The sequence below is a fragment of the Homalodisca vitripennis genome, chromosome 1, assembly GCF_021130785.1.
Source record: "Homalodisca vitripennis isolate AUS2020 chromosome 1, UT_GWSS_2.1, whole genome shotgun sequence".
NCBI lineage: Eukaryota > Metazoa > Arthropoda > Insecta > Hemiptera > Cicadellidae > Homalodisca > Homalodisca vitripennis.
Genome location: NC_060207.1, coordinates 126,842,720 through 126,866,678, shown reverse-complemented (window position 1 = coordinate 126,866,678; position 23,959 = coordinate 126,842,720). Strand labels below are relative to the sequence as shown.

At 34.0% G+C, this 23,959-nt stretch overlaps 2 protein-coding genes across 3 annotated transcripts; both read left to right on the top strand.

The window, feature by feature from the left end:
• Positions 1-2,336: 2,336 nt before the first annotated feature.
• LOC124371038 (mannose-1-phosphate guanyltransferase beta) lies at positions 2,337-20,027 on the top strand. Of its 2 annotated transcripts, none has more exons than XM_046829352.1 (3): positions 2,337-2,884; positions 16,767-17,482; positions 19,402-20,027. In XM_046829352.1, the coding sequence occupies exons 2-3, from the start codon at positions 16,771-16,773 to the stop codon at positions 19,800-19,802; spliced, it is 1,113 nt and encodes a 370-aa protein (XP_046685308.1). In that variant the 5' UTR covers positions 2,337-2,884; positions 16,767-16,770; the 3' UTR covers positions 19,803-20,027. The 2 variants fall into 2 exon arrangements, with proteins under 2 accessions (XP_046685308.1, XP_046685303.1); XM_046829347.1 differs by having other exon boundaries at positions 2,339-2,884; positions 16,764-17,482.
• Positions 7,475-11,263, top strand: LOC124353029. The gene is made up of 3 exons (XM_046802824.1): positions 7,475-7,813; positions 9,347-10,322; positions 10,473-11,263. Exons 1-3 carry the CDS (start codon positions 7,475-7,477, stop codon positions 11,261-11,263), a joined length of 2,106 nt encoding a protein of 701 aa, XP_046658780.1.
• Positions 20,028-23,959: the final 3,932 nt, after the last annotated feature.

Here is a 23,959-nt window from a genome sequence, read left to right as displayed (position 1 = left end):
ATCACTTTTGCTCGAACTGATAAAATTTTAATATTTAAAAATTATCTGTGGTCTATCTTGTTGTGGTAATGAAGGTTTCTTTAAAAGAATATACCCAAACAGAATTGGGTCGTAGATTATTAGTTTTCTGACTTTAGTTTTATTAAGATGTGTAGTAAATCAATTCCCTGTTATAGTATATATATATATATATATATATATATATATATATATATATATATATATATATATATATATATATATATATATATATATATATATATACATTCTTTAAATTTGGTATAAGTGGTAATAGCCTAATTTAAAAAATGTATACGCGTACTTTAATGTTTGTATGTTTCACGATTACAAAGAAATAGAGATACATTATTTTATCACATTAGTCCAATAAATAGAGAATATTTATTAGACTTTATGGCCATTATGCAATTTTTTTAAATACGTCAAGAGGTCTAACATTTTTTTCGGCTTAGTTGGAAGAAAGCTAGATTTTACATGTGCCTGTTGTTATGGTGTAACTCTACCTATCGGAAAACGAAGATTACATAGATTATAAATATATTACAGACAACTATCAAAACGTGTTACATTGAGTATATCTGACAATAATAAAATATGCTCAACATTTTAAATTTAACCTATATATGGATTCAAATTCTAAACAAAAGATTTAGTTGTAGTATCGCTAGATAAAGGAATACAACATTTTCCAATATATAATTTTTTATTTTCTGCAAGGCCTTTCTGAATCAAAGATTCCATCATCAGGCACTTCACAAATTATCAAATGTTTACATTTTTGTAATAATAATTAATTTTATAGTAACATATGGTAAACAATTTGGATGTACGGTTAGCCAGTATAAAATATTTAATAAGAATTAAATTTTAATTTTTTAATAAATTGTGATGAGAGTAAAACTGAATTTTGAATTGGTCCGTCTTCGTTATTGATAAGTTTTCTTGATTTATGTTAATGTAAAATGTTTCCCAAGCATTTAAGTGTATTGTGTTTGTAACTTCTTTTAATAATCGTAAATTTTTATTAGTGATTGTGTGTCCAGATTCAATACAGTGATTCCCCACAGCAGATTTTTCATTTCTTCCATATTTTATATGTGCAAAGTGTTCTTTGAATCGTGTCTTAATGTTCCTTTTAGTTTGGCCAATGTACAATTTATCACAGTCGTTGCATTTAATTTCATAAATTCCTGATTTGTTTTCGAATGTGGTTTTGTCCTTGGGATTTCCTAATATTTGTGATAATTTGTTGTTTGTTTTATAAATGATAGATTTGTTTGTATGCTTTTTAAAGATTTTCTGCAATTGATTTGAAATGTTACTGTATGTTGTACAGATGAATTCTTGTTTATTATCTTGAAGTGGTAGTAATGTTGTTCTAGATTTTCTTAATTTTCTTTTGAGTGATTTTTGAAGTATGTTGTCAATAAGTTGTGTGATGTAACCGTTAAAAATAGCAATATCTTTTATGTAGTTTAACTCTTTGTTGTAGTTATCGATAGATAGTGGAGTATTCAAAAGTCTGTATTCACAACTGGAAAGTCAAATAATGTACTAAAGGTCTATTAATAATACTTTAATGTTTGGAATCTCATGAGGCCAAGGTTACTCGTACTTGAGAGCCCTTGCGGGGTCCCAGGCGATTGGGGATCTTGGGCACTCTGCCCCAGTAACATCCCTTTGGGGACCTTGAATTGAGCTAAAATTTATAGCGTACTGTTTTCACTATTTAAGCTGACGTACTGTATTTGTTGCCTATTGACTTTTTACTGTTTTTAGAATATTTTCCTTTTATATTCTCGGGGGTAAATACATCCTGATAATCTCACTGGCTACGCCACTGAACAGGCTGAAGGCAGTTAACTTGAATCTATAAATAGCAGATCATGCAAAACCTTTAACAGAACAGAAATCACCAACTGCATAGAGTCAGCATTCTGAATATTGTGAATGGTTAGTAGCAGAACAACATTCAATATTTTATTATTTTAGAACAAATATAGAATCAGTTAATTTCTCTTTGGGGGCCTATTTCATATGTATTGTAAATGGCATTTTTCGCAAACAGGATATAGTTTTGGAGAATTAATAATAATCATGTAAAATAAGATTTATTTTCTTATTTTACATCTATTTGAAATAATACTCGGCTTATACCGAAAAAACTGCAGAAAGCGTTATAATTATACGTTGTTATACGTATAGGGTAATAATATTACTGTCGGTCTGTTTTCTGTTTTTGTCGTTTACCTCGAAAAACGAATATTTTAAAATAAAATAACTCTCTGTTGTATCTACTGTTATGCACACGAGAGGAATTTGATTTAACAATACTGTACATGGGACGAAGACCCTTAACAGTTATTAATTTTCATTGCTTTTCATCTTTGCATATGTTAAACAGTGTTTGTAGTTATTGTAAAGGTTTTCAACAACCTTTGAACCATTACCTTGAGTCACGTGAGCTCTTTGTTATTGTTTCAGGTGACGTGTCTCCAGCTGGAAAACAATTTTATTCTTTGGCCCTTGATTGAAATGACTTGGTCTGTTGTTGGGCTTCGGTTTTGTTTACATCTGAATACATTGCAGTTTTTATTATGTGACGTTTTCCAGAGTTTAAGTGGAAAAGAGAACTTGGGAAACTAAAAATTATGCTTACATTTACAAGAAAGTGTATGATTACGTGGCAGGAAGTTAAGCTGGCTGCGAGTTAAAGCTATACTGTTACTAAACTTCGTAGTCAAAACCCAGTAAATAAAAGAAATATAGTAAAAAAGTCTTTTGTTGTGGCTTTATCTCTTATTCTTTTTTAGTTCAAGGTTTTTGGTAAAATACTTTATAACGGGAAATTATTTTTGTAAAGGTAAGTTTTTATAATCTACCTCTGATTTATAGAATAGATGTGAAGTAAATATTTTCAGCTTTACTGTGAAGTTGCTTTTGTATATTATTTTACAAGCTATTGCATTTAAGTTAAAGTGGAGTATTGTGTATATATTGTACATCATATATACGCTGATGGCAATACATAATAATTTACAAACAATGTTTACATGTGCAGGTAACAGGTATATACAGAGACATGACCTATTCATATATAGATAAAACAGAATCAAACTCCAACAATTAGCTACAAACTTATAAATACTAATTATACATTAAATATCAAGATAACAAGAACTTGTACCATTTATAATATTATTTAGAAACAGTTGTGCATGAATTATAAAGTAATTTATAGATAACCATGTTAAATTTGAAACATGTAATATAACCAGCAGTGCTAACAAGCTATGTACGACAATTACATTAAAAAGTAGAGAAATCCCAAGAACATGTTAGCGCAAAAGAAAAGTAAAGCTTGAACAATATAGCAATGGCTGTAGTATAATAAGCGTCCAACACTCGAATGATTAATAATATCGAATCATTGATAGGGCCTATTCATGAATAAAGAATCCTCATTACAACTATTTAAACCAAATTACGCTATATTTTAATCACGCTATATTATTCAAATGACAGTATATAAAGTAATAATATTATAGTGGATAAAGAAACAATTTAGAATTTGTGTATTTATAAAATATAACAAACAAAACAGTATAACATTTATGTACTTACTTTTTACAATTTTGAATGTTTGACAGAAATAAAACGTGCATGACTACTGTACATGTGGCCATTACAGATTGCAGTATTAGTGTCGGTAACAGGTAATTCAGTGCTATCTATTACCAGGATACCGTTGTTTCAGTAATAGCTGGGCTGAATGATGTGTTATCATAATGATTTTTTGGTTTTGGGTTGTTCGTTAATCAGTTACGGTACTTATGTTATAATGCCATTGCAGTACAAATTAATACCGAGAAACTGTTAACCCTTATAACGTTAGTATATCTTTTCACGACTTCCAGCAAACGGCACAATATTAAAAAAAAAAAAATTTAAATGTGTAAAGTTAATTTTTTTTTTACTTTCTATAATTATGGTAAGTATAAAAAAGTAAAAATTATAAAATTATAAAGTCACTGTACTCAGGATCGTCAATGTTACGAGACATGTTATTTATCACTAATAATGAACACGGTACTTTGGGATTATACCGACCACACTCAGACATGAATCGTTATTTGACATTTTGCTTCTACTGATTACTAGATTAGCGTAGAACAATATTTCGTCAATATAAAACAGGAATTGTCTTATCGCAAACCCCTCCCCATCCTCAGACAAAGGTCAAAGTCGAGCGGTCTAGTAGATAACGTGATTGCAGAGTCTCGCCGCCCGTTCAGCTGGTGCGTCGCTTTGTTGTACTTCCGTGTTTTACCTCTACATTTCTCCAAACACAAAAATTCAATAAAAACAAACATGATCAAACTAAAACTAAACTCTTTATTGAAAAAAACACTCAAAACTTGTTTTTTATTCTTGATCATACTCCGCCACCCAAAATGCGAGTGCCATGCCTTCTTGCTGATGTCAACGAAAGAAAAACATCCCTCGAGATAGTACCTATCAGTAAAATATCAAATTCTAGAGGATCTGGTCAGAAATATAAATTGAATTGTAATGGAAAGGCAATTATGTACCGCACAAATCATGTGATGCCGCGTGGCCTGTCGTAATCGGGATTCTCGAGAAAGATAAGATAACAGCGACAACAATACCGATCACAATGCCTGGAAATGCTTGTAAGTTTGTAATTTTGTAATTAAAGAGTTGTTTTTTCGTTCTATCATGTTTGTTTAGCTATAAATTTATATTTTTGTGTTCTTCATACTGGTGTGGTCGGTATAATCCCAAAGTACACTAAATAGGTGACACTAAACACTAAAATGACACTAAAAACACTAAATGAATAGTAAAACTAAGATATCAATACTTTTAACAAATAAATAAAAACCATATAAACAGAAAACACGACGAAGGAAACCGACTCAGCGATGGTTAGACACGCACTACCTGAAGCCAAACTGCAAACAAAAGCGCGCGCGCTGTACGGCGACTGTGCCGTGTGGCGGGGAGAGTGTCTAGACACCGCGTCTATTGTTTCAAACGCGACAGCTATATTTTGATGCTTGACATAGGTCAATAACCCACACACATGGTTGACGCATACCGTTAGTGACATTGATCGGATTTAAAAGGAACTTAAATTTGCTATAGACGCAGTTTTGTGTCGATGCGCCGTACCGCGTCTTTGCCGTTTGGAGATAGTTTGTCTATGCGCCATACGGCGTCTGTGACGTTATAAGGGTTAAAAACTCTGGATAATACCAAAGTACCATTGTTAGTTTTCTAGATATGAAGACATAGGTTAGCTGAACTATACCTATGCTAGGTTAGCTAACTATAACTTTATTTGGTTTACATTTTGATTTTGATTATTCGGTAGTTTATATAGTCAACATATTGATGCTACCGCAGCAAAAATTTTGCCAATTCTAATCTAGGGGGCAGCAAGGCACAATTCCTTGGAATCTTATATCAGAGTTCATATGGTGACAGCATCAGTTGAAAGAAAATTTAAGACAGTTTTGAATCTATCTTCCAATTCTTTTCGGTCTTGAAATTGGTCCATTTTCCAGCTACATCCTAATGAATACTGCGATTTTAAATAAAGTTTTTAGGGACTATTTTTGGAGTGTTTTGATGTTAAATAAAGTGTTTTCTTTATTTTTTTTTATTTTGTCGTTAAAAGTTTAGGTTTAGATTGTCTCCAGTTGATAATCATAAAATTTTTGCTGCGGTGGCGTTAGTAAATAAGTACCTTAGTAACAGCCAAGGCCATTTCATGCAAGCAATGAAGCTAGGAATGGAAATATTACAAAATGCATTATATGTTATGTGATATACATAGGTTTTCATTGGGCTATAAAAAATGTGTTACTGGTAGTACCAAAGTTAAATATAACCTTTACAAGCACTTACGTGATCTGATCTTGAATTTGGGTATTATCTTAAGAGATGTTATTCTTTTTTCATTAGCAATGCGGCGTGCGAAGCCCACACTGATGGTCAGAAGCATTTCTGATTGGTACTTTCCCGATCTTAAATCTTACAATGTGATCTGATGAAGAAGTTGGACGATATGGGATGTAATCTGAGTTTGAAAAATACCGATAAGAAATCACCGTTGCTACCAGTGTGGGCTTCGGTGGCGCCTTACGCCACTCTGAACTTCTGGCGAAATAAGAAAATAACTTTTTATATTTGTAATACGTATGTATGTGTAACCTAATAACAAATAGTAGATAAAACCTTCGTAGTACCCAATAATTTTGTTGTGTAATCAAATTTGAATTAACCCGTTTATAAATTTATTAATTTATCAGTCTACGTTACATTGTAGTGAGTTAGTTACATTAACATGCTAACACGGTAACAGGTCAAAGGAACGTAATAACTCAACACATTATTATTTTGTAGTGGGTATTGACAAACAACAAAATTTTCCGTCTCTAGCAGCCATTATTCAAATATGATACACATGATTTAACATTGTTTCAATTACTTTTGAACAATAATGTCGAACTGAATTGCGTTGTAGTCTTTTAAGATTGTATTATAGTGAAGCTATATGTTTATGCCAAAGAAATACATGCATTTTAGATGATAGAAAATAGTACAACTTTGTTTATACTAAATTTGAGCAGCATAGTACTTACTATTACTATTAACAAGGCAAACATGTCTGACAGCATTAAAATCGTTCAAATTGATGATTTGATATTATCAATCACTCGAGTGTTGGATGCTTATTACACTGCAGCTTTTAATCAATGGCAAAAAAAATGCCCAATATAGAGGCTGAGAGATTTCTTGTGGTCCTTGACACGACGATGCACAGTAGCCTACTGATCATGTGGAGTTGAGGTGGAAGTCACAATGTCTGCTATGCTTTTTCTTTGTCTCATGGAAAGCAATCAAAGCTTCAATTCCAAGTCATTGATAGTCACTTCGAAAATGGAAATCCTAATTGAACACAGAGGAACCTGATGAATCTTCTTTGCACTACCTCAATTCTGTCCACAGCAAAAGAGGTATAGAAAAACACCCTTAAATCCTTCACAACTCCAGTTCTTTACGCTCTTATGGCACTTCTGCTGACTGTATAAAGTCTTAGATAAGGTCGGTCCTATCCTCACTGCAAGGCTCCGATCATTGAAATAGTTGCTACACCACTTCAGCTATGGGTTTGAGATGCTGTACCCTTCAACCATGGCACAAAGTATTTGGTAGTCAACCTTGTTGAAGGCCTTTTAAAGATTGATGCAATATAGGGGTAAAGTACTCGGGCATAAAATGTACAGGTTTGTGTGAACAATGGTATCATGCCAGCTGCCAAAACATTATAGACAGAAATTTAAAAAAATGGAACTCTCATGAAGTTGAAAATTGGCAATGTTTAGAGTGTAAGGTTGGCCAAAAATACTTTTATCAGATCAAGATGGGTATGTTGAAGAAGAACTACTCAGCAATGGAACAGAAAATCACAGTCTTGGAGATGGAGGTACAAAGCCTTCAGAAAATAAAAACATCAAAATCCACTGGAGGAAAATCAGGTGAACTCAATAAATCCAGCAACTCAAGCAAAACTTTCGGAAGGAGACCTGATCTTGGACATTCAAAAAATGTGTTTAGTGTTTCAATGCAAGTCAAAAAAATGAAAGAAAACTCCTTGTACCCTGTGAAGTTACCTGATATCACTTCTCAATCACAAGAAGTCCATCTGTCAGGAAAAGAAGGAGAAACTGACCGACTTAGTCTAAATGAAAGTGGAATGTGGGTAGGTCGACAAACTCAGATCACACAGCTTCCTGAAAGCAAATATTTTCACTCTACAGTCGACCATCACAAGGGGAACATAAATAAATTGCAAGTTGTAGCACAAGTGCACAGGCCAGACATTCACTCTGAAGGAACAATATTAACTATAAAAGAAGACAGAAACATAAAAAATACTATTAGCAACAAAAAGCCTCCTTGTACAGCCAAACTACTGGAGCAAGGGGACACTTACGAGAAATTTTTAGAGAGAAACTCGGAAATACAGTGCAAAACTAATTAGCTCCATTCAAAGAACTTTTTTAGTAAAGCAGATTCTGAAGATAAAGAAAGACCACTTTCTACTGTAACTTCCTTGTACCGTTTGCCTCATAATACCCTAACAGGGCCTGCATCTATCCACCAGAGTCAGCCAAGTGAAGAACTGAATTGTTGCAATGTTGAGGAAAACATCAAATCAGGTCAACTAGATAATTTTTTAGTGCTTCGAGAGAGGTCAGAAAGCAGACAAAAAACATACAAGTCCATGACATTCATCAATTCCAAATTGAAGAAATACCAAACCTTGAGGTCTTGCAACAGTCACTTTTATCAAACATCTCATGTCCCAAACCAAAACTGAGTGTGATACATCAGAATATAAGAGGGCTTGCAGAGAAAGTTGACAGATTAAATCACTTTCTAACTTTTATCTCGCCATCCATATTGATTCTTACTGAACATGGATTAAACCACGAAACTCTTAGCAACACACGAATCCCTGGATATACTCTGCTGACTGACTACAGTAGAGACAGCCACAAACTTGGAGGAGTTGCCATATACACCAAAGATTCAGAGAGTATCAAGGCAAGCGTTATCGACATCTCTCAATTGTGCACACAATTTACATGTGAAGCTGCTATGGCGAAAATAAAAACAAAAAACAAAGTCTTCTACATTCTAGGAATGTACCGTTCCCCTAGAGGACAAGTTGAGGCAGCTATACAAACTATTGGCAATATTCTAGAAGCAACACACACTAAAGAGAGGCCAATAGTTTTAATGGGTGATGTAAACATAGACAGACTCAAGGACTCAGCAGGAAATAAAATACTCGATAATGAACTCTCCTCACATAATATTAGAAGGTTACCTCTACCAGCAACCCGCATTACTACAGCTACAGCTACTTCAATTGATATGATATGCACCAATATTCAAGAGAATTATATTGAATTTAAAGTTTTTGAAGCTGGCATGTCAGACCACACTGGACAAGTTTGTAAAATTGACACTGACACAAAAAAAAACAAAAGCAAATTCAAACATACAGAAGAAACTTTTGCAACAAGAACCTGGACTCCTTAAAAGACCTCTTAAACGAAGAAAACTGGCAAGACATCCACCTGGCATTAAACGCAGATCAAGCATACCACAATTTCTATCAAACAGTAAGAAGAGCTTGAAGAGCTCATGCCCTTTGAAAAAAATCACGATCAAAAGGGAGAACTAACCCTAGATTATTTTGTGATCAACTTGCTGATCGGTACAGATCTTAATACCTTGCGGCTATGCACCAGTACGGTACCAAACCAGTGGTGATCAAAAAGTTAAAGAATTGATGGTCCAGAAAAAGAAGGTATATGATTTGAGGCTTAGGGCAATAAAACGCAGTGCCACCTCTCAACATATAACCCAAGCACAAAATAAACCCAGAGAAGTAATTAATGCAGAGAGACACAGCAAACAGCCTCGAAATCACAAACTTGAAATCCTGCTAGACAGTAAACTAGAAAAGGATCCTGAAACCATAGCCAATGAGTTTAACAAATATTTCTCTCAAATAGCTGGAGAAACCTTAAAACAGAAACCTCAACATGATATACCTGACAGTACTCAACGACCCTCAATCAACCACTCCACCCCTTTTAGATTTAGACATGTTTCTTCCAAAGATGTCAAAGATGCAATAGCTTCCTTGAAGCCCAAGCTCTCTTTTGGGATTGACGTTAAGCACTGCGCTCAACAACTTGCCGTTCCTATTGCAAGCATAATCAATAAATCCTTTGCTTACAGCCTATTTCCAACTGCTCTTAAAGTCTCAAAAATCTACCCTCTACATAAAAAAGGGTTACTCACTGAAATAAAAAACTTTCGGCCTATATCACTGATCTCACCTTTTTCTAAAATCATTGAGAAGATTGTCTTAACCCAACTACTAGCCTATCTTAAACATGAACAACTCTTGAGCGAAGATCAACATGGGTTCCTGAAAGGAAAATCCACTGCTAGTGCTCTCACAAGTATTATTGAATTCGTCATTGATCAGTTGGACACCCGCAAACATGTCTCAGCGATCCTTCTTGACTACAGCAAGGCTTTTGATTGTCTGGGTCATGAACAAATATTAAAAGAACTTGAAGTTTTAGGAGTAAATGACAAAGAAAATGCATGGTTTGCCAGTTACCTCAAAGGGCGTACACAGATAGTTGAAGTCCAAAAAATGTTAAAAGGAACAAAGTATATATGTAAGTCTAACCCCCAGCCAGTTACAAGAGGAGTCCCACAAGGATCCGTCCTGGGCCCAGTTTTATTTATCTTGTTTGTGAATGATTTGCCAGATATCATAAAAACTAATAGTAACTCAAAATGTGTAATGTATGCTGACGACACTACAGTCCTTCTGAAAAATGACAGTGCACAAGGGCTTTTCCATGACTCTCTATCCACACTTGAAAAAGTAATTAACTACACCAACCATAATGATCTGGTGTTAAATGCTTCAAAGACAGTTCACATAAACTTCAGTCGACTTGGAGAGCCAGCATTGAACTTACCAGGTGTTACTTCAGAGGAAGAAACAAAATTATTAGGTGTGACACTTCATGACGGCCTCACATGGACTAGCCACATAGATAGCCTCTGCAGAAAACTTAGTTCCGGAGTCTATGTAATCAGGAGAATACACTGGGTAGGTGGATTGATAGCTGCAAAATCAGCCTACTATTCGATGATGGAATCACATATCCGCTATGGCATAACGGTCTGGGGGGGGACTTCAGAAAGCAACCTAAATCGGATTCTGTTGCTACAGAAGAAAGCCATTCGTGCCTTGGCCAACTTGCAACCACTGGACAGCTGTAGGGAGGCATTTGAATCTCTAGGGATTCTCACTGTTGTAGCCCTTTACATTCAAACTATCATACTAGAGACACTTAAATGCGACTTACCAAGAGGGGAAAATATCCACACCCACAACACCCGGAATGCCACCAACTACGTTCTGCCATCCCATCGTACTGCCCAGTTCCAGAGAAAACCATCATACATCGGACGTAAGCTGTACAACGCTCTACCCACATCTTTAAAAGCTCTCGGAAGGAAATCACTGGCAGCAGGACTTCTCAACTGGCTCAAGTCAAGACCTCTCTATTCTATGAAAGAATTTTTTGAGGCTGCACAACAATGAAGAGACGACATGCAAAATTCATGAACTAAAATAATTACAACTGTGTTCACTATCAAAATTAATGTTATTGACACCATTACGTATCTTGATGATACTGTAAATAAAGAATTATTGTATTGTATTGTATTGATGTAAATTTGTGTATAATTTACTTTAGGACTAGTTTGATACACTAGTAATGTAGTCCTCATGTTCTTTTTAATCTAGTGGTTTGTACACAACCTATCCTAACCCTTTTATTTGCTTGGTTACCAATATAAAATTGAACTATACCAGCCTAAAATGAAATAAAATAAGTAAATAGTTGTTCAGTACATAAAAATATTAGATAAAAAACATATTCGCATAATATACATAATCTACACTGTGACATTAACCTAGCAGTTATGTTTAGGGAAGCAGTATGTGTGTAGGCTGTGGCCTTTTTTTACACTTTCTACAGAGAAAGTCTAGTCCTGACTTTAGCCTACTGCATACTCAGTAGTTCCTCCCTATCTGATTTCCATAAAAAATAAAAATAAAAAAAAACTCCTCGGAAGTTCTGCCTTTGTTAACATTGTCCAGGTTTACTGGTTCATTTGTTAGTGATCTATACAGTAGATAGAAGCCTATTCTAATTTAATTACAGCCATTCTTTACCAAGTTCTTCTATTTACAAAACAATATAAGTAAGTGTGTTAACTGGATTGGCTGTATTGAGTTGTAAAAAAGTAATAATTAAGTAGTTCCACCATGCGTCCAAAAATATTTAATTACCTTCTTCCAATAAGGTTTTGGGGTCATCATTAATACATTTTAGGTCCTGATCACTTTAGGTCATTTGTTATTTGTGGATATTCTATTGCCTCTTTTCTTCATTCCAGATTTATTGCCTGATTCAGCATTAGTTAAGAGCTAAAGGACTTAGTTTTTGATACTATTTATCTGACTTTTAATAGATCACCTGACATTCCTTTTCTCTTTTTCTTACTAGTGCTTGTCAGAACATTGAATATATATTTGGTGAGTTTTAGGGAGGTGGAAAAGTTGTCCACAATTAAGTAATAGGCTTTATTGAGAACCATTATTCTTCTCAACTTGACAATGACAGTGTAGTCCAAATCTTTTCTTTTATTTTGTTCTCATAAAATTATCTGATACCTTTATATGCAACAAAATTCAGCCACTAGTATGAGGCTAAGTTACACAACATCCAAAATTTAACATCCTACCTGTAGTATTTTTTTGGGAAATACTGCCTTAGTAGGTTAATTTAAATTGGATTTTCAATGAGTTGGGATTTAGTGCTTATCATATTTTCAATGACACAAATTCTTTATAGAATTAATAATCAAAACTCATCCACTGATGAGATTTGACATGGGACAAAATAATGCTTGATTAAGCAGTTGACATTAATGACTAGAGGAGTGAAGTGATCACAGGGGTTATTGTTGGGTTGGGCAGATTTTGGTAGATTGAAACAGTCTGCCATATAAAAAAATTACAGTATATCTTGGAATCTGTTCCTGTACACATTCAAGGGAATCAATGGATGAACTGGCTAGAATATGTCAACTAATAACTGTAAATTTTATACCCATATTCATAAGAATTAAAAACACTTGGATTTCAGGAAATAGCCTCACTGGTTTCCATTTCTTGGCCCGATTGTTTGGCTTCAAGCGGTTTTGAAGTTTGTTTAAGTAGTCTCAGCATACTTGTTTGTATAAGTAACAAACATTAATAGCAGTGTTTGAGTTAAAAACAACCTAAAAAGGCAACAGAGATTTTTATATTATGAAAGTGATTTTAGTGTGATAGTTCTTGAAAACTATACTGATGAGCTAAACCAGGGTTTCGATTATCAGTTATTTTCTTCCAGCCAGACTCATTTTCATTATCAACAACCTATATGTGTAGTAGGGTTTGGCTTATGATGACTAGTCTTAAGCCCAGTGACTTCAATATCATTTCAGTTTTCATCAGTTGAAACGCCAATATTTGAGACAATTTAACGGTTGTAAAATAAGCTAGAAATACCTGAAGTTAATGGATCATCCTGATAAGGCAAATAATGAGGATCAGAATCAGTGTCATCAACTATATTACTTGAATCATTGCCTGAAGTAACTAGGTACATGATTATTTGGAATATCCAGGATCAATAACAAAACTATAAATTAAACTACCATCTTAATTTTTCATTACCTAGACAATTATAGAAATTAAAAGTAACTTCACTAGAACAACATTTAAACACTACACACGACAACAAAGAATGGAAACTATGAAGCTGCTGAGTGCCGACTAGCAGACAACTAACAAGTTGATTCATGGCAGACGGGTGAACTATGAACTGCTACATTGAGACATTAACCTGTGAATGTTATTTATAATTTGAAGCACCATAAAACATTTTATTATTTAAGACTAGTAAATTCTAAGGATTATGAAATAAGTCACAATAGCAATAAATATTATTTTATTTGCTAAATGAAAATCGCCAATGGTTAATATTTCCCTTACTGGTATTTCTGGGGTAAATAATGGATGGTGGATTTACATGGCACACAAAAATTCAAGTTAGTCGTTTGTTATTTTCTTGGACAGTTTTGGTCTTTTCAATCTAAGTTTAAGCACATTACTTAAGTCTTTCATTCTGTGTCAAACAGAAGCATGGAGAACAATATGTGGACCTGGTTTTATGTTGATATTAACAAGCAATAGGCTAGTTTCAATTAGAACCAGCGATATCATAAAATAATGTTAATATATTATGACTTTATCAATAATTAGTTAGATTACAGTATTGAACCTTATAATCAAAATTAGAGTATCAGTATTTGTTAGCTAAAATTAATTTTTAAATAAGAACCATGTTCATTTTAATTTGTGACTGCACAGATAAACATATAATAGTGAACAATAGCTACAATTTTGTATGTCTAGATACTCATATTGGAATCTATACTCTATCAAATGTTTGTGGAAAGAAGTGTGCAGAACGTCTCAAGATTGAAAAAGTTAAAAGTAGAACAGTGTAATCATGTAACATTAGGAAAAATAATAGGTACTGATTGATGTCTAGCGGATGTGTTATTAACATTAATTGAAATATTGCTACTAAATGGTAATATTCACATAAAATTTTAATTACTATCAATATTGTAATAAAACTTATAAACTACAATGAGATCTTGTTATACAAATAACACACAAACAAAGACAAAACAATCTTAACCAATGCTCACTGGCAACGAAACAGACAAGTTTTTCTCCACAAAACTGATATTGATAATAAGAAAGTAATTTGTGTTATTGTGGGCTATTTTGTGAAAGTAATCAATTATTAACTAACTGTTAAACAATTATGAACAAGCTATTGAATGATATGTAATATGTTGACTTCGTAGCTCACAGGTCTATTTTGTATTCTAGCTAACTTTTTGTAACCTCTAGGATCAAACCCATGATATCTCAAAAAACAGTGACCTAGGGAAGGCATTAACTCATGAAAGCAGGTGTGGCCAACATCATTTTATGGTACATAAAGTAGACTACAAAGATAATAATAATAATATATAATATACAGGGTGAATATAAAGTCAGGACCCCCCCTCTATTTTCTTCTATAGGTAATATAAGGAGATATCCTTTGGGTAGTGGTGCAATGTGGAAAGGAAGTTTCATTTTATGACATTGAAAATTTTTTTTTGTCCCCCAAAAATGCGAAATTTTGGGGGTAACCCAAAAATTTCAAATGTAAACCCCTATCAAGTGACCCCTCATTTTAAAGAGCATGAAAAAACTTAAATAGTAGTGAAAACCAGAGATTGCTATCTCTTTCCTAATCCGAAATAATAGCCAGTATTACCAAAACAATTTTACACCACGTCACGAAGATACGAAAGTGACAATGTTCCAGCTGCATGATCAGCTGTTGGTGTCAGCTCTACTGTCTATTATAAATAATAATGCATCAGCTGACTCATACTGCTTATTGTGTTCTGACGATTTTTTTTACATTGAGGTTATGTATACTGATTTTAGTCCAGTTGATTTTGATGTGAATATTTCTTAATTTTTGAAATTAAAAAATGGCACAGAGTGATTTAGAAAGTTATTTATCCAGTGATTTATTTGGAAAGTTTTTTTTTTTTTTTTTTTTTTTTTTTTTGAGAATTGATTTCAAAAATTAAGAAATATTCACATCAAAATCAACTGGACTATCATCAGTATACATAACCTCAATGTAAATAAATCGTCAGAACACAATAAGCAGTATGAGTCAGCTGATGCATTATTATTTATAATAGACAGTAGAGCTGACACCAACAGCTGATCATGCAGCTGGAACATTGTAACTTTTGTATCTTCGTGACGTGGTGTAAAATTGTTTTGGTAATACTGGCTATTATTTCGGATTAGGAAAGAGATAGCAATCTCTGGTTTTCACTACTATTTAAGTTTTTTCATGCTCTTTAAAATGAGGGGTCACTTGATAGGGGTTTACATTTGAAATTTTTGGGTTGCCCCCAAAATTTCGCATTTTTGGGGGACAAAAAAAATTTATATATATATATAATTTCAGTGTTTGTGAAAAACTAAACAAATTTGGGTCTACCACTATTTGAGTTACTTCATGGTATGCGGGGTTGGCTACTATAATGATCACCCTCCTGCTAAACCCCAACTTCATCCTTCCTGCTGCCAAGCCAGAACTGAAGCAGAGCATTATTTCAGCCAGACAGGTATATTTGCTAAACTGCAACTCTTCTTAATTTTCTTCTTATCTTGCACTTCCACAATCTTCTTGTGGATGATGGAGATAGCCATTCTGTTTAGTGCATCCCAGCTATCTTTAGACTCTTATAATGTAGACAATCAAAGTATCAGGTGTCAGTTGAACCATGACTTCCCAGCAGCTAGCTCTCTTCTTCCCGACTTGAACAAGTGCAAAATTTGTGCTCATCAGAGTCCTCTTCTCCTAGGCAGTACTGGGAGGTGCTGAAGTCACTCTTCTTAATCTTGTGCAAGTACCGATGAAAATATCCATGGCCCTAAGCATCTCTGTCAGGTATAAGTTGACCTTGCCATGTTTCTTTTCAGTTACAATGGGATATCTAGAATAAGCCATCTGATCCAGGCACCTCTGTCCCTTTGTCTCCTGGAGGCCTTGTATGTTCTTCATGGTCCTGCTGATTGCTGCAGTCATCACAGATGCCTTCATCACTCTCTGCTCAATGTAACGAATGAAGGTTCTCCACTTGTCCTGCCATGACCTGTCAGGTACTTGATCCTGTCTTTTGGGATGATCATTACCAAAACCACATTATTGTGATAGGTAGGGTCCTCTACTGTCCAGCCATTATGACCACCTGTCTTTTGTGGAGTGAGAGAAAAGTGCAAAGGTGATATTTATAAATAATGTTAGTTCTTTTTAGTTCTTTTAGCGAAAATCAGGTATTGTGACTATATTAGTGATGGGAAAAGTAATAAACTGTTTGGTTTGTTTCAGAAGAAATATGTGTGGAACAAACTCAAAACTGGGAGATATGCAAGCACTGATTCTAGTTGGTGGGTATGGAACCAGATTACGTCCACTGACCCTCAGTCGTCCTAAACCGTTAGTGGAGTTTGCCAATAAACCTATGCTGTTACATCAGATTGGTGCTCTTGTAGAGGCTGGTGTGAAGAGGGTGATTCTTGCTGTATCTTACAGGGAAGATAAAATGGAACAGGAGCTCAGAGAAGAAGCTGAAAAGTTGGGTGTCACTTTGGTATTCTCATACGAGACAGAGCCTTTGGGAACTGCAGGACCACTTGCTCTTGCTAAGGAAGTGTTGTTGGCATTCAGCAGTGAACCTTTCATTGTGCTGAACTCTGACGTCATATGTGACTTTCCTTTCAAAGATTTAGTGGCATTCCATAAAAATCATGGAAAAGAAGGCACTATAGTTGTTACAAAAGTTGAAGAGCCTTCAAAATATGGAGTTGTACTCTATGGAGAAAATGGATGTATAGAAAGTTTTATAGAAAAACCACAGGAATTTGTCTCAAACAAAATCAATGCAGGCATGTACATTCTCAACACCAGTGTTCTCAAAAGGGTACAGCTTTGTCCCATGAGTATTGAGAAAGAAGTGTTTCCTTTCATGGCTCAAGACAAAGAGTTGTATGCCATGGAGTTGCAAGGATTTTGGATGGATGTAGGCCAACCAAAAGATTTCCTTAAAGGTAAAGTTAGGTTATATCAATTAAGATTGAGTTTGTCTATTAATATTAGTAGTAAATAACTTACAGTTTTATTTTGTGCCTCATGACCTAAAAAGTTTTAGAAAATATGTTAATATTACAATTCTTAAGTATGATCGGTGGCTATATAAGATACACTATGTAATGCTTCTTTGTTACACAGGTTTATATTGAATACATGTTACTAACAACATTTATAACTATAAAAACAACTGGCCATGTAGATACATTTAATGGTGGATAACATTTGAAACACTAGTGGTGTACCAAGCACCTGGTCGTGTAATTGAATATGTGGAAGCTGACTTTTGGGTACAGAGTGACCTTAAAAGGGCCGTGTTGTTTATTCATCTTGGCACAAAATATATAACATCTGAATTTTAGATTGTTTACTATGAAGGAAACATGTATTCAACTCTTTGTCTGATTTATTTCCCGCCATTATCTTCGTAACTGACAATTGTTTTTACATATTATTTCATGCTTGAAAATACACAAGTTTCTAATTTAAGAACAGTGTTTTATAAAACTTTTGTTGTATTTTTTACCTCTTTACAAATGTATATAATTTCCAGCCCAACCAAAACTAGCATATTCAACAGACAATGTGCCGTTGAGGGAATAAATAAAATGAATTTATGAGGGATGCAAAAAAGCTCTCACCTACTGGACTGTTCTTGCATGGGCTTCAGACAACATAAGCTATGACTCTCTCAATTGGATCTATTGGTCTTATTGAGTTCAATTTTCTTAAATGGGCACATCTTGGGCACATCTAATATTTGCAGAACATGTTTCTAACTGTATATTGTGATTGATGTTTTAATTCAATATGATGAGTTAAATAATAATACAATGATAGCAGAAATAAAAGACATTACCCTATCTGATTTTCACTACTTAAATTGAGATATAGCATTAACTTTAAGCTCATTTCAATATAAATTATATCTGAATGTTCTGAAAGCATAAATAACTTGTGGATCTAGCTGAAAACAAATAACAAACAAAAATATGAACAAGTCTTTGATTGACACAATGACATATATGCTACAAAATATGTTCTTCAACACTATTGGTACTTTAAATAAAAATTTGATTATAATAACTTAGTCGGTTGAATAACTAAACATGTCAGCTTTAATTTACCAATGAGATGTTGTCTTTTAAAGTTATGTTTTTGTATTGTTTCCCTGTTTGGAAACAATGATAGGAGTTGTTTTTAATTTTTTAAATTTATGTGATAAACTGGCAAGGTTGATTACACTTTAGCTTTTTATCTAGTAAACTGCTAACGTTTATTTGTTTTTTCCTTGTCAACAAGCTGTGGTGTCTCAATTTGTCTAAATATAACTCTATCTCTTACTTTCATTCAAGCAATTGTCCTTCTCCTCTACTATTTGCTCACACTCTTTGATTAAACCAGTTTTTTTCTTTTACCAAATACTTTTGCAGTATCCAATACGGCTACTTTAAAATTTGCCAGCTCATATTTACTCCCTCTTCTAAATTCCTCAGGGTCTCTAAAAATTCATTACTGGGTGTAAGTTTGAAGTCATAGGCTACAGGTCTGTCATTGAGTTTTTCTGTATCAATACTTTTCCTACATTTTCCTCTGCAGTGCTATTCTTTGGTTTGCTTTGATTAATACCAGAAAGTGATATGTTCCACACTCTACTCTTCTTAAGGTTTTACTTCTCATCGACAGACATGATCGATTTAGTTTCTTGTAACTTCATTTTGGGATGTCCATGTAAATTGTGTGTCCTACTTTGAATAAATAAACAGAATACAATCATTTATTAAAAATATATTATTGTAGATTGTATTGTATTGTATATATTTTCAACTTTGGTAGTTGTAACTATTAAATTAATAATATTTGATTCTCTTTCTTTTAGGAATGTGCCTATACTTGACATCACTACGGCAGAAACACCCCGAGCAGTTGCACAGTGGGGAGGGCATGGTGGGTAATGTGTTGGTAGACCCAACAGCTAAGATAGGCCAAGGCTGTAGGATCGGCCCCAATGTGACTATTGGCCCCAATGTGGTAGTGGAGGACGGAGTGTGCATCAAACGCAGCACCGTACTGCGTGGGGCCATTGTCAAGTCTCACTCGTGGCTGGAGGGTTGCATCGTGGGTTGGCGATGTGTTGTGGGCAAGTGGGTACGTATGGAGAACACCACCGTCCTGGGGGAAGATGTCATCGTCAAAGATGAATTGTACATCAATGGAGGACAGGTGCTTCCACATAAATCCATTGCCACATCGGTGCCTGAGCCGCAGATCATCATGTAAATAAACCGTTTCCCAAATGTATATTCTGTACATGTAAATTTTTATACTTTAAGTGGCTTTTTTGCTGACATTAGGTTTTAGTAAGGGGATTCCATTAATTTTCAGTAATGAGATGTACATAGCTATATGTATTGTAAATTATATAAGACATACGAAACAAGATTTATATATTTTATTGCATTTATATAGTACGTTGTATTCCAAATAATAGGTTTTAAGTAAACATCTAGTAGTTTTTGTTTGTGATTAAAATGTGTACAACTTTTAGTTGTAAATCATATTAAGATAATGTATCATTCATAATCTAAGTCAATTTTGCCAAATATCACACCTGTCGAGTTCAGCCCATATTCATGCAGTAGAGAGTGAACATGATTTAAGAGTTTAAACATTGGATTTTTGGTGGTTCAATAATTATAATATCATTAAATTCTGGTCCAAATAATAATATACAGTGGAGTCTCGCTAATCCGAACACGTGTAATCCGAACGTCGGTTAATCCGAACAGGTCCAGGAGGAATTATTTATAACGATAATGAACAGTTATAGGAACTAATTACATAAAAAATGAAAATGGGTGCATCATTTCGTACATAAACAAAGAAAACTTTAATTAAATAGACATGCAGTATTTTATTAAGACAAATTGTGTACGGTACAGTACATAAATAATGAAGTTAAATACATTACCAAATTGAAACTTATAGGTTAAGTATGAGTTACATTACTGTATTAAGAAGTGAAATCAAACAAAAATTGGACGTACAGTACTGATATTATTATTGAGTACAATATTAATTGTTAAAAGACATAAATTCAGTTATTGTCTTCTGTCGCATTGAAGAGCGTCTATTGGATGGCGCGTAGTTTCGTGCAACTAATGAACGCGTGGACCCGTACAATATCCAGTACGCTCACATTGCTTAACAATAGAACTCTCACACTAAATACGGTAAATGTGCTTAGTATTCGCCAACACGTTTATTTGTCAAGAAATACAATGCAACATTCAGAAAACATGTCTTAATAAACAATGTTGATAATTCTATAACAAAATAGACCCATCTCAAGTTTAAAACCGTATTTTTCTGTAATTGTGGCTAATCCGAACAATCACATAATCCGAATAGGGCTCGGTCCCAATTAGGTTGGATTAACGGGACTCTACTGTAATTAAAAATTGTTTACATCCTCCATGGGTATTAAATAATAAATTTTCTCTAGTATAAAATATTGCATGATGGATAACAAAGGTAGTTTGGTACAGCTGTCATTGGCTAAGTATTCAGTGAAGCTTCTCCCACAAGTTGCTGATGAATGAAATTGAGTTTCTATCTGTCTGTAAGGACGTTAAGTGAGTTGACGTGGAGGGTTGAAATCTGGTATGAAACTTGTTTCCTGCTTTATTACGTCCAAATCTTCCCAGTGACGTTTATACCTTCATCACATTTTTGCATTTTTCAAAAAGGAAAAGTGGCAGGTGGCGAAATCTGGTGAATAAGTATCAAGGTACATCTTTTACTTTCCACTCCTTGCTTTGCGATTTTAGTTCAAATTCATACTCGTAAAACAACGATTCATCATCAGTGATTACCCTATTGAGAAATCCAATATTGTTTACAAGTGATTTTTTCCAGTCGGTAATACATTCAACTCTTTTCCAATGTTGTCGTCAACACAGGTGGTTGAAGGTTGTCCCGTCCTAGCATCATCCATGGTCTCTTGTCGGCCATCTTTAAAACACTTAATACACTTAAGAACCAATTTTTTCTTCAGAGCATTATCACCACAAACAGCTGTTTAAATTCCAGTAATTTCTTGGTAACTTAAAGTACCAACGATCCGCAAAACTCTGTCGACTCATTAGATTTTAGGCAACTAGCGCCACCAGTGGGCGGGGTTATAATAGTCCATGTCATAGCCGCTAGCTTGCACAAGGTTGCATGTTTATTGGACAGACCTCGTACTCATACAAGTGTTTGCATATTCTTAGGATATGTGTCCTTAAAACAGTGTGAATACCTTGCTGCCCTGAATATCAATGGAGTTTTTGTTTATTTTCATTGTTTTGCAGACACGTGTATAGAATATGTATGATGAAGTGTTACAGTAAGTTTATTAAAATTATAAAATCTATGATTTTGCTCTTCAAACATATATATTTATTATAAATTAGCCAACAAGTCTATAGGGTGAGCGTTTAGGACAGCTTTTCCCACTAGTTTGTGACATAAGCAAATTTCTGTCTTTGTGTGTATTAGTGTGTATAAATGATACCTTTTGAATAAGTTCACTTGGAGAGTTGAAATTTGGTTTACAACTCAACCTCTACTACTTTCATATCTTAATTGAAAATTGTATAATTTTGTCCACTGGAAGTCAATCTCTAAGCTAAATTCTCGTAGTATGTTGTCCGCCGTGGAATGTCCTTGAAGCCTCCCATGCTGAACTGAAGTCCTGTGTTTAACCTTGTGTATGGGATCAGAATGTAAAACTGTTTCAATGTTGAGGTCGTGTAATAAATATTCATTACATATATTGTTATAGTCTCTTTAACAAGATGGTACCCTACATAGGCCAACGTGCTAGTTTTCAAATTAATGGAAACAAAATATTTTAAAGTAATTCATAGATGTTCTGTGGGTGATTCTAAGGATCGTTATATAGTGGATTAGGGACAGTTCGGCTTATAAAGGGTGCTTAAAATGTTTTTATTTCCAACATTTCTTTTGATTCGTATCAACATTTTTTGGTAATTTTACAGTGGTTTTTAAATGGTTTACCAATGTTTCTAGTATACATTACCTTTTCATGTACAGCTCAGTCTTTGTGCTATATTCTTAATTAAGAATTAGGAATTTTCTAATGAACTCTGTAAATATATTAACTTTACCCACTTCCCATTATCTGCTGTTTTTTCAATTAAAGATGGCATGTGTTCAGTCCTGCCTGGACCAGGGCCCTTTTCATCAACAACGTTCGAGATTTTATATGCTAACTTACAGAAACTATATCTGTGTAGCTCTACAGGAGCCCTCTTATGGAATCGGTAGAGTAGGCTACAAACATAATCTACACAATTTCTTTTTTAAGAAATAAAATTATGTTAATTTGGGATCAATTAATAATTGATCCCACTCTTCCGCATTTAAGACTTGAATGGCTCGATGCCACTGCGAAGAACGCACGACTCAGATCCACTTGCACTGCTTTATCAAGTCCTTTTAAAAAGTCTTGCACTCTAGTGACAATATTCTAAACGGAGGTCCGCAATAATGAGATCACTGTTATATTATACTTCTCTGGTATTATGCTTAAAAAAATCTGGTGGTTAAAATTCAAGTCAATGTTTACACTAATTGCGGCAAGGCAATTACAAGCTGCTGAATCTGCAAACAATGCTCTACTCTGTTCTGCAAATACCCTTTTCAAAAAAATGTATCATAAAAAAAGAGTGGATACTACTCAATAGCAATGTAGTTCATATTATAGTTTACTTATAAGTAATATATATTGTTAGGGTTGATTAATAAATAATAAAATAATATATCAAAACCCATACAAGTAGCAGGTGCAGTGAGTCGTGTGTTCCACATCGGTCTAGTAGTACCATGGGTGCCTGGAAGTGTGATGAGCAGGAGAGGGTTAATGAGAAAACAGATTAGTCTTTTAATGTTGAAATTAAATTTTGCTATATAGTTATTAAATCGATCTAATTGTTTTAAAATGGTTACTGTTATCAAGAGGACACTCTATCACGAGTATATAGCCTCCTGCAACTGAATACTTGCAATCACCAGCATTAACATGCTTGCTGTGCTAATTCTGGTGGTCCTATGGAGAAACTTATTGTAACTATTAACTCACATCTATGTACCTTGTTAATGAAATAAGAAGTTATACATTTTTTTATTAAATAATGACAGAAAATCTGTATAAATTAGTTTACATTTTAAATATAGAAAAATTTATGAACCTATATTTGAATGTAAAGAATACAGAAATGTAAATGTGTAGAACTTGGCTTTTAAGTCTTTTTGACCATGATCAACAATCTCTTCTTACATGTCCATTATTTACTTGAGCTAGTGTGTCCTCTTAATAAATTCTTAACCATTGTTGTGTTATATATTTTACCAATGTAAGCATAGAAAAT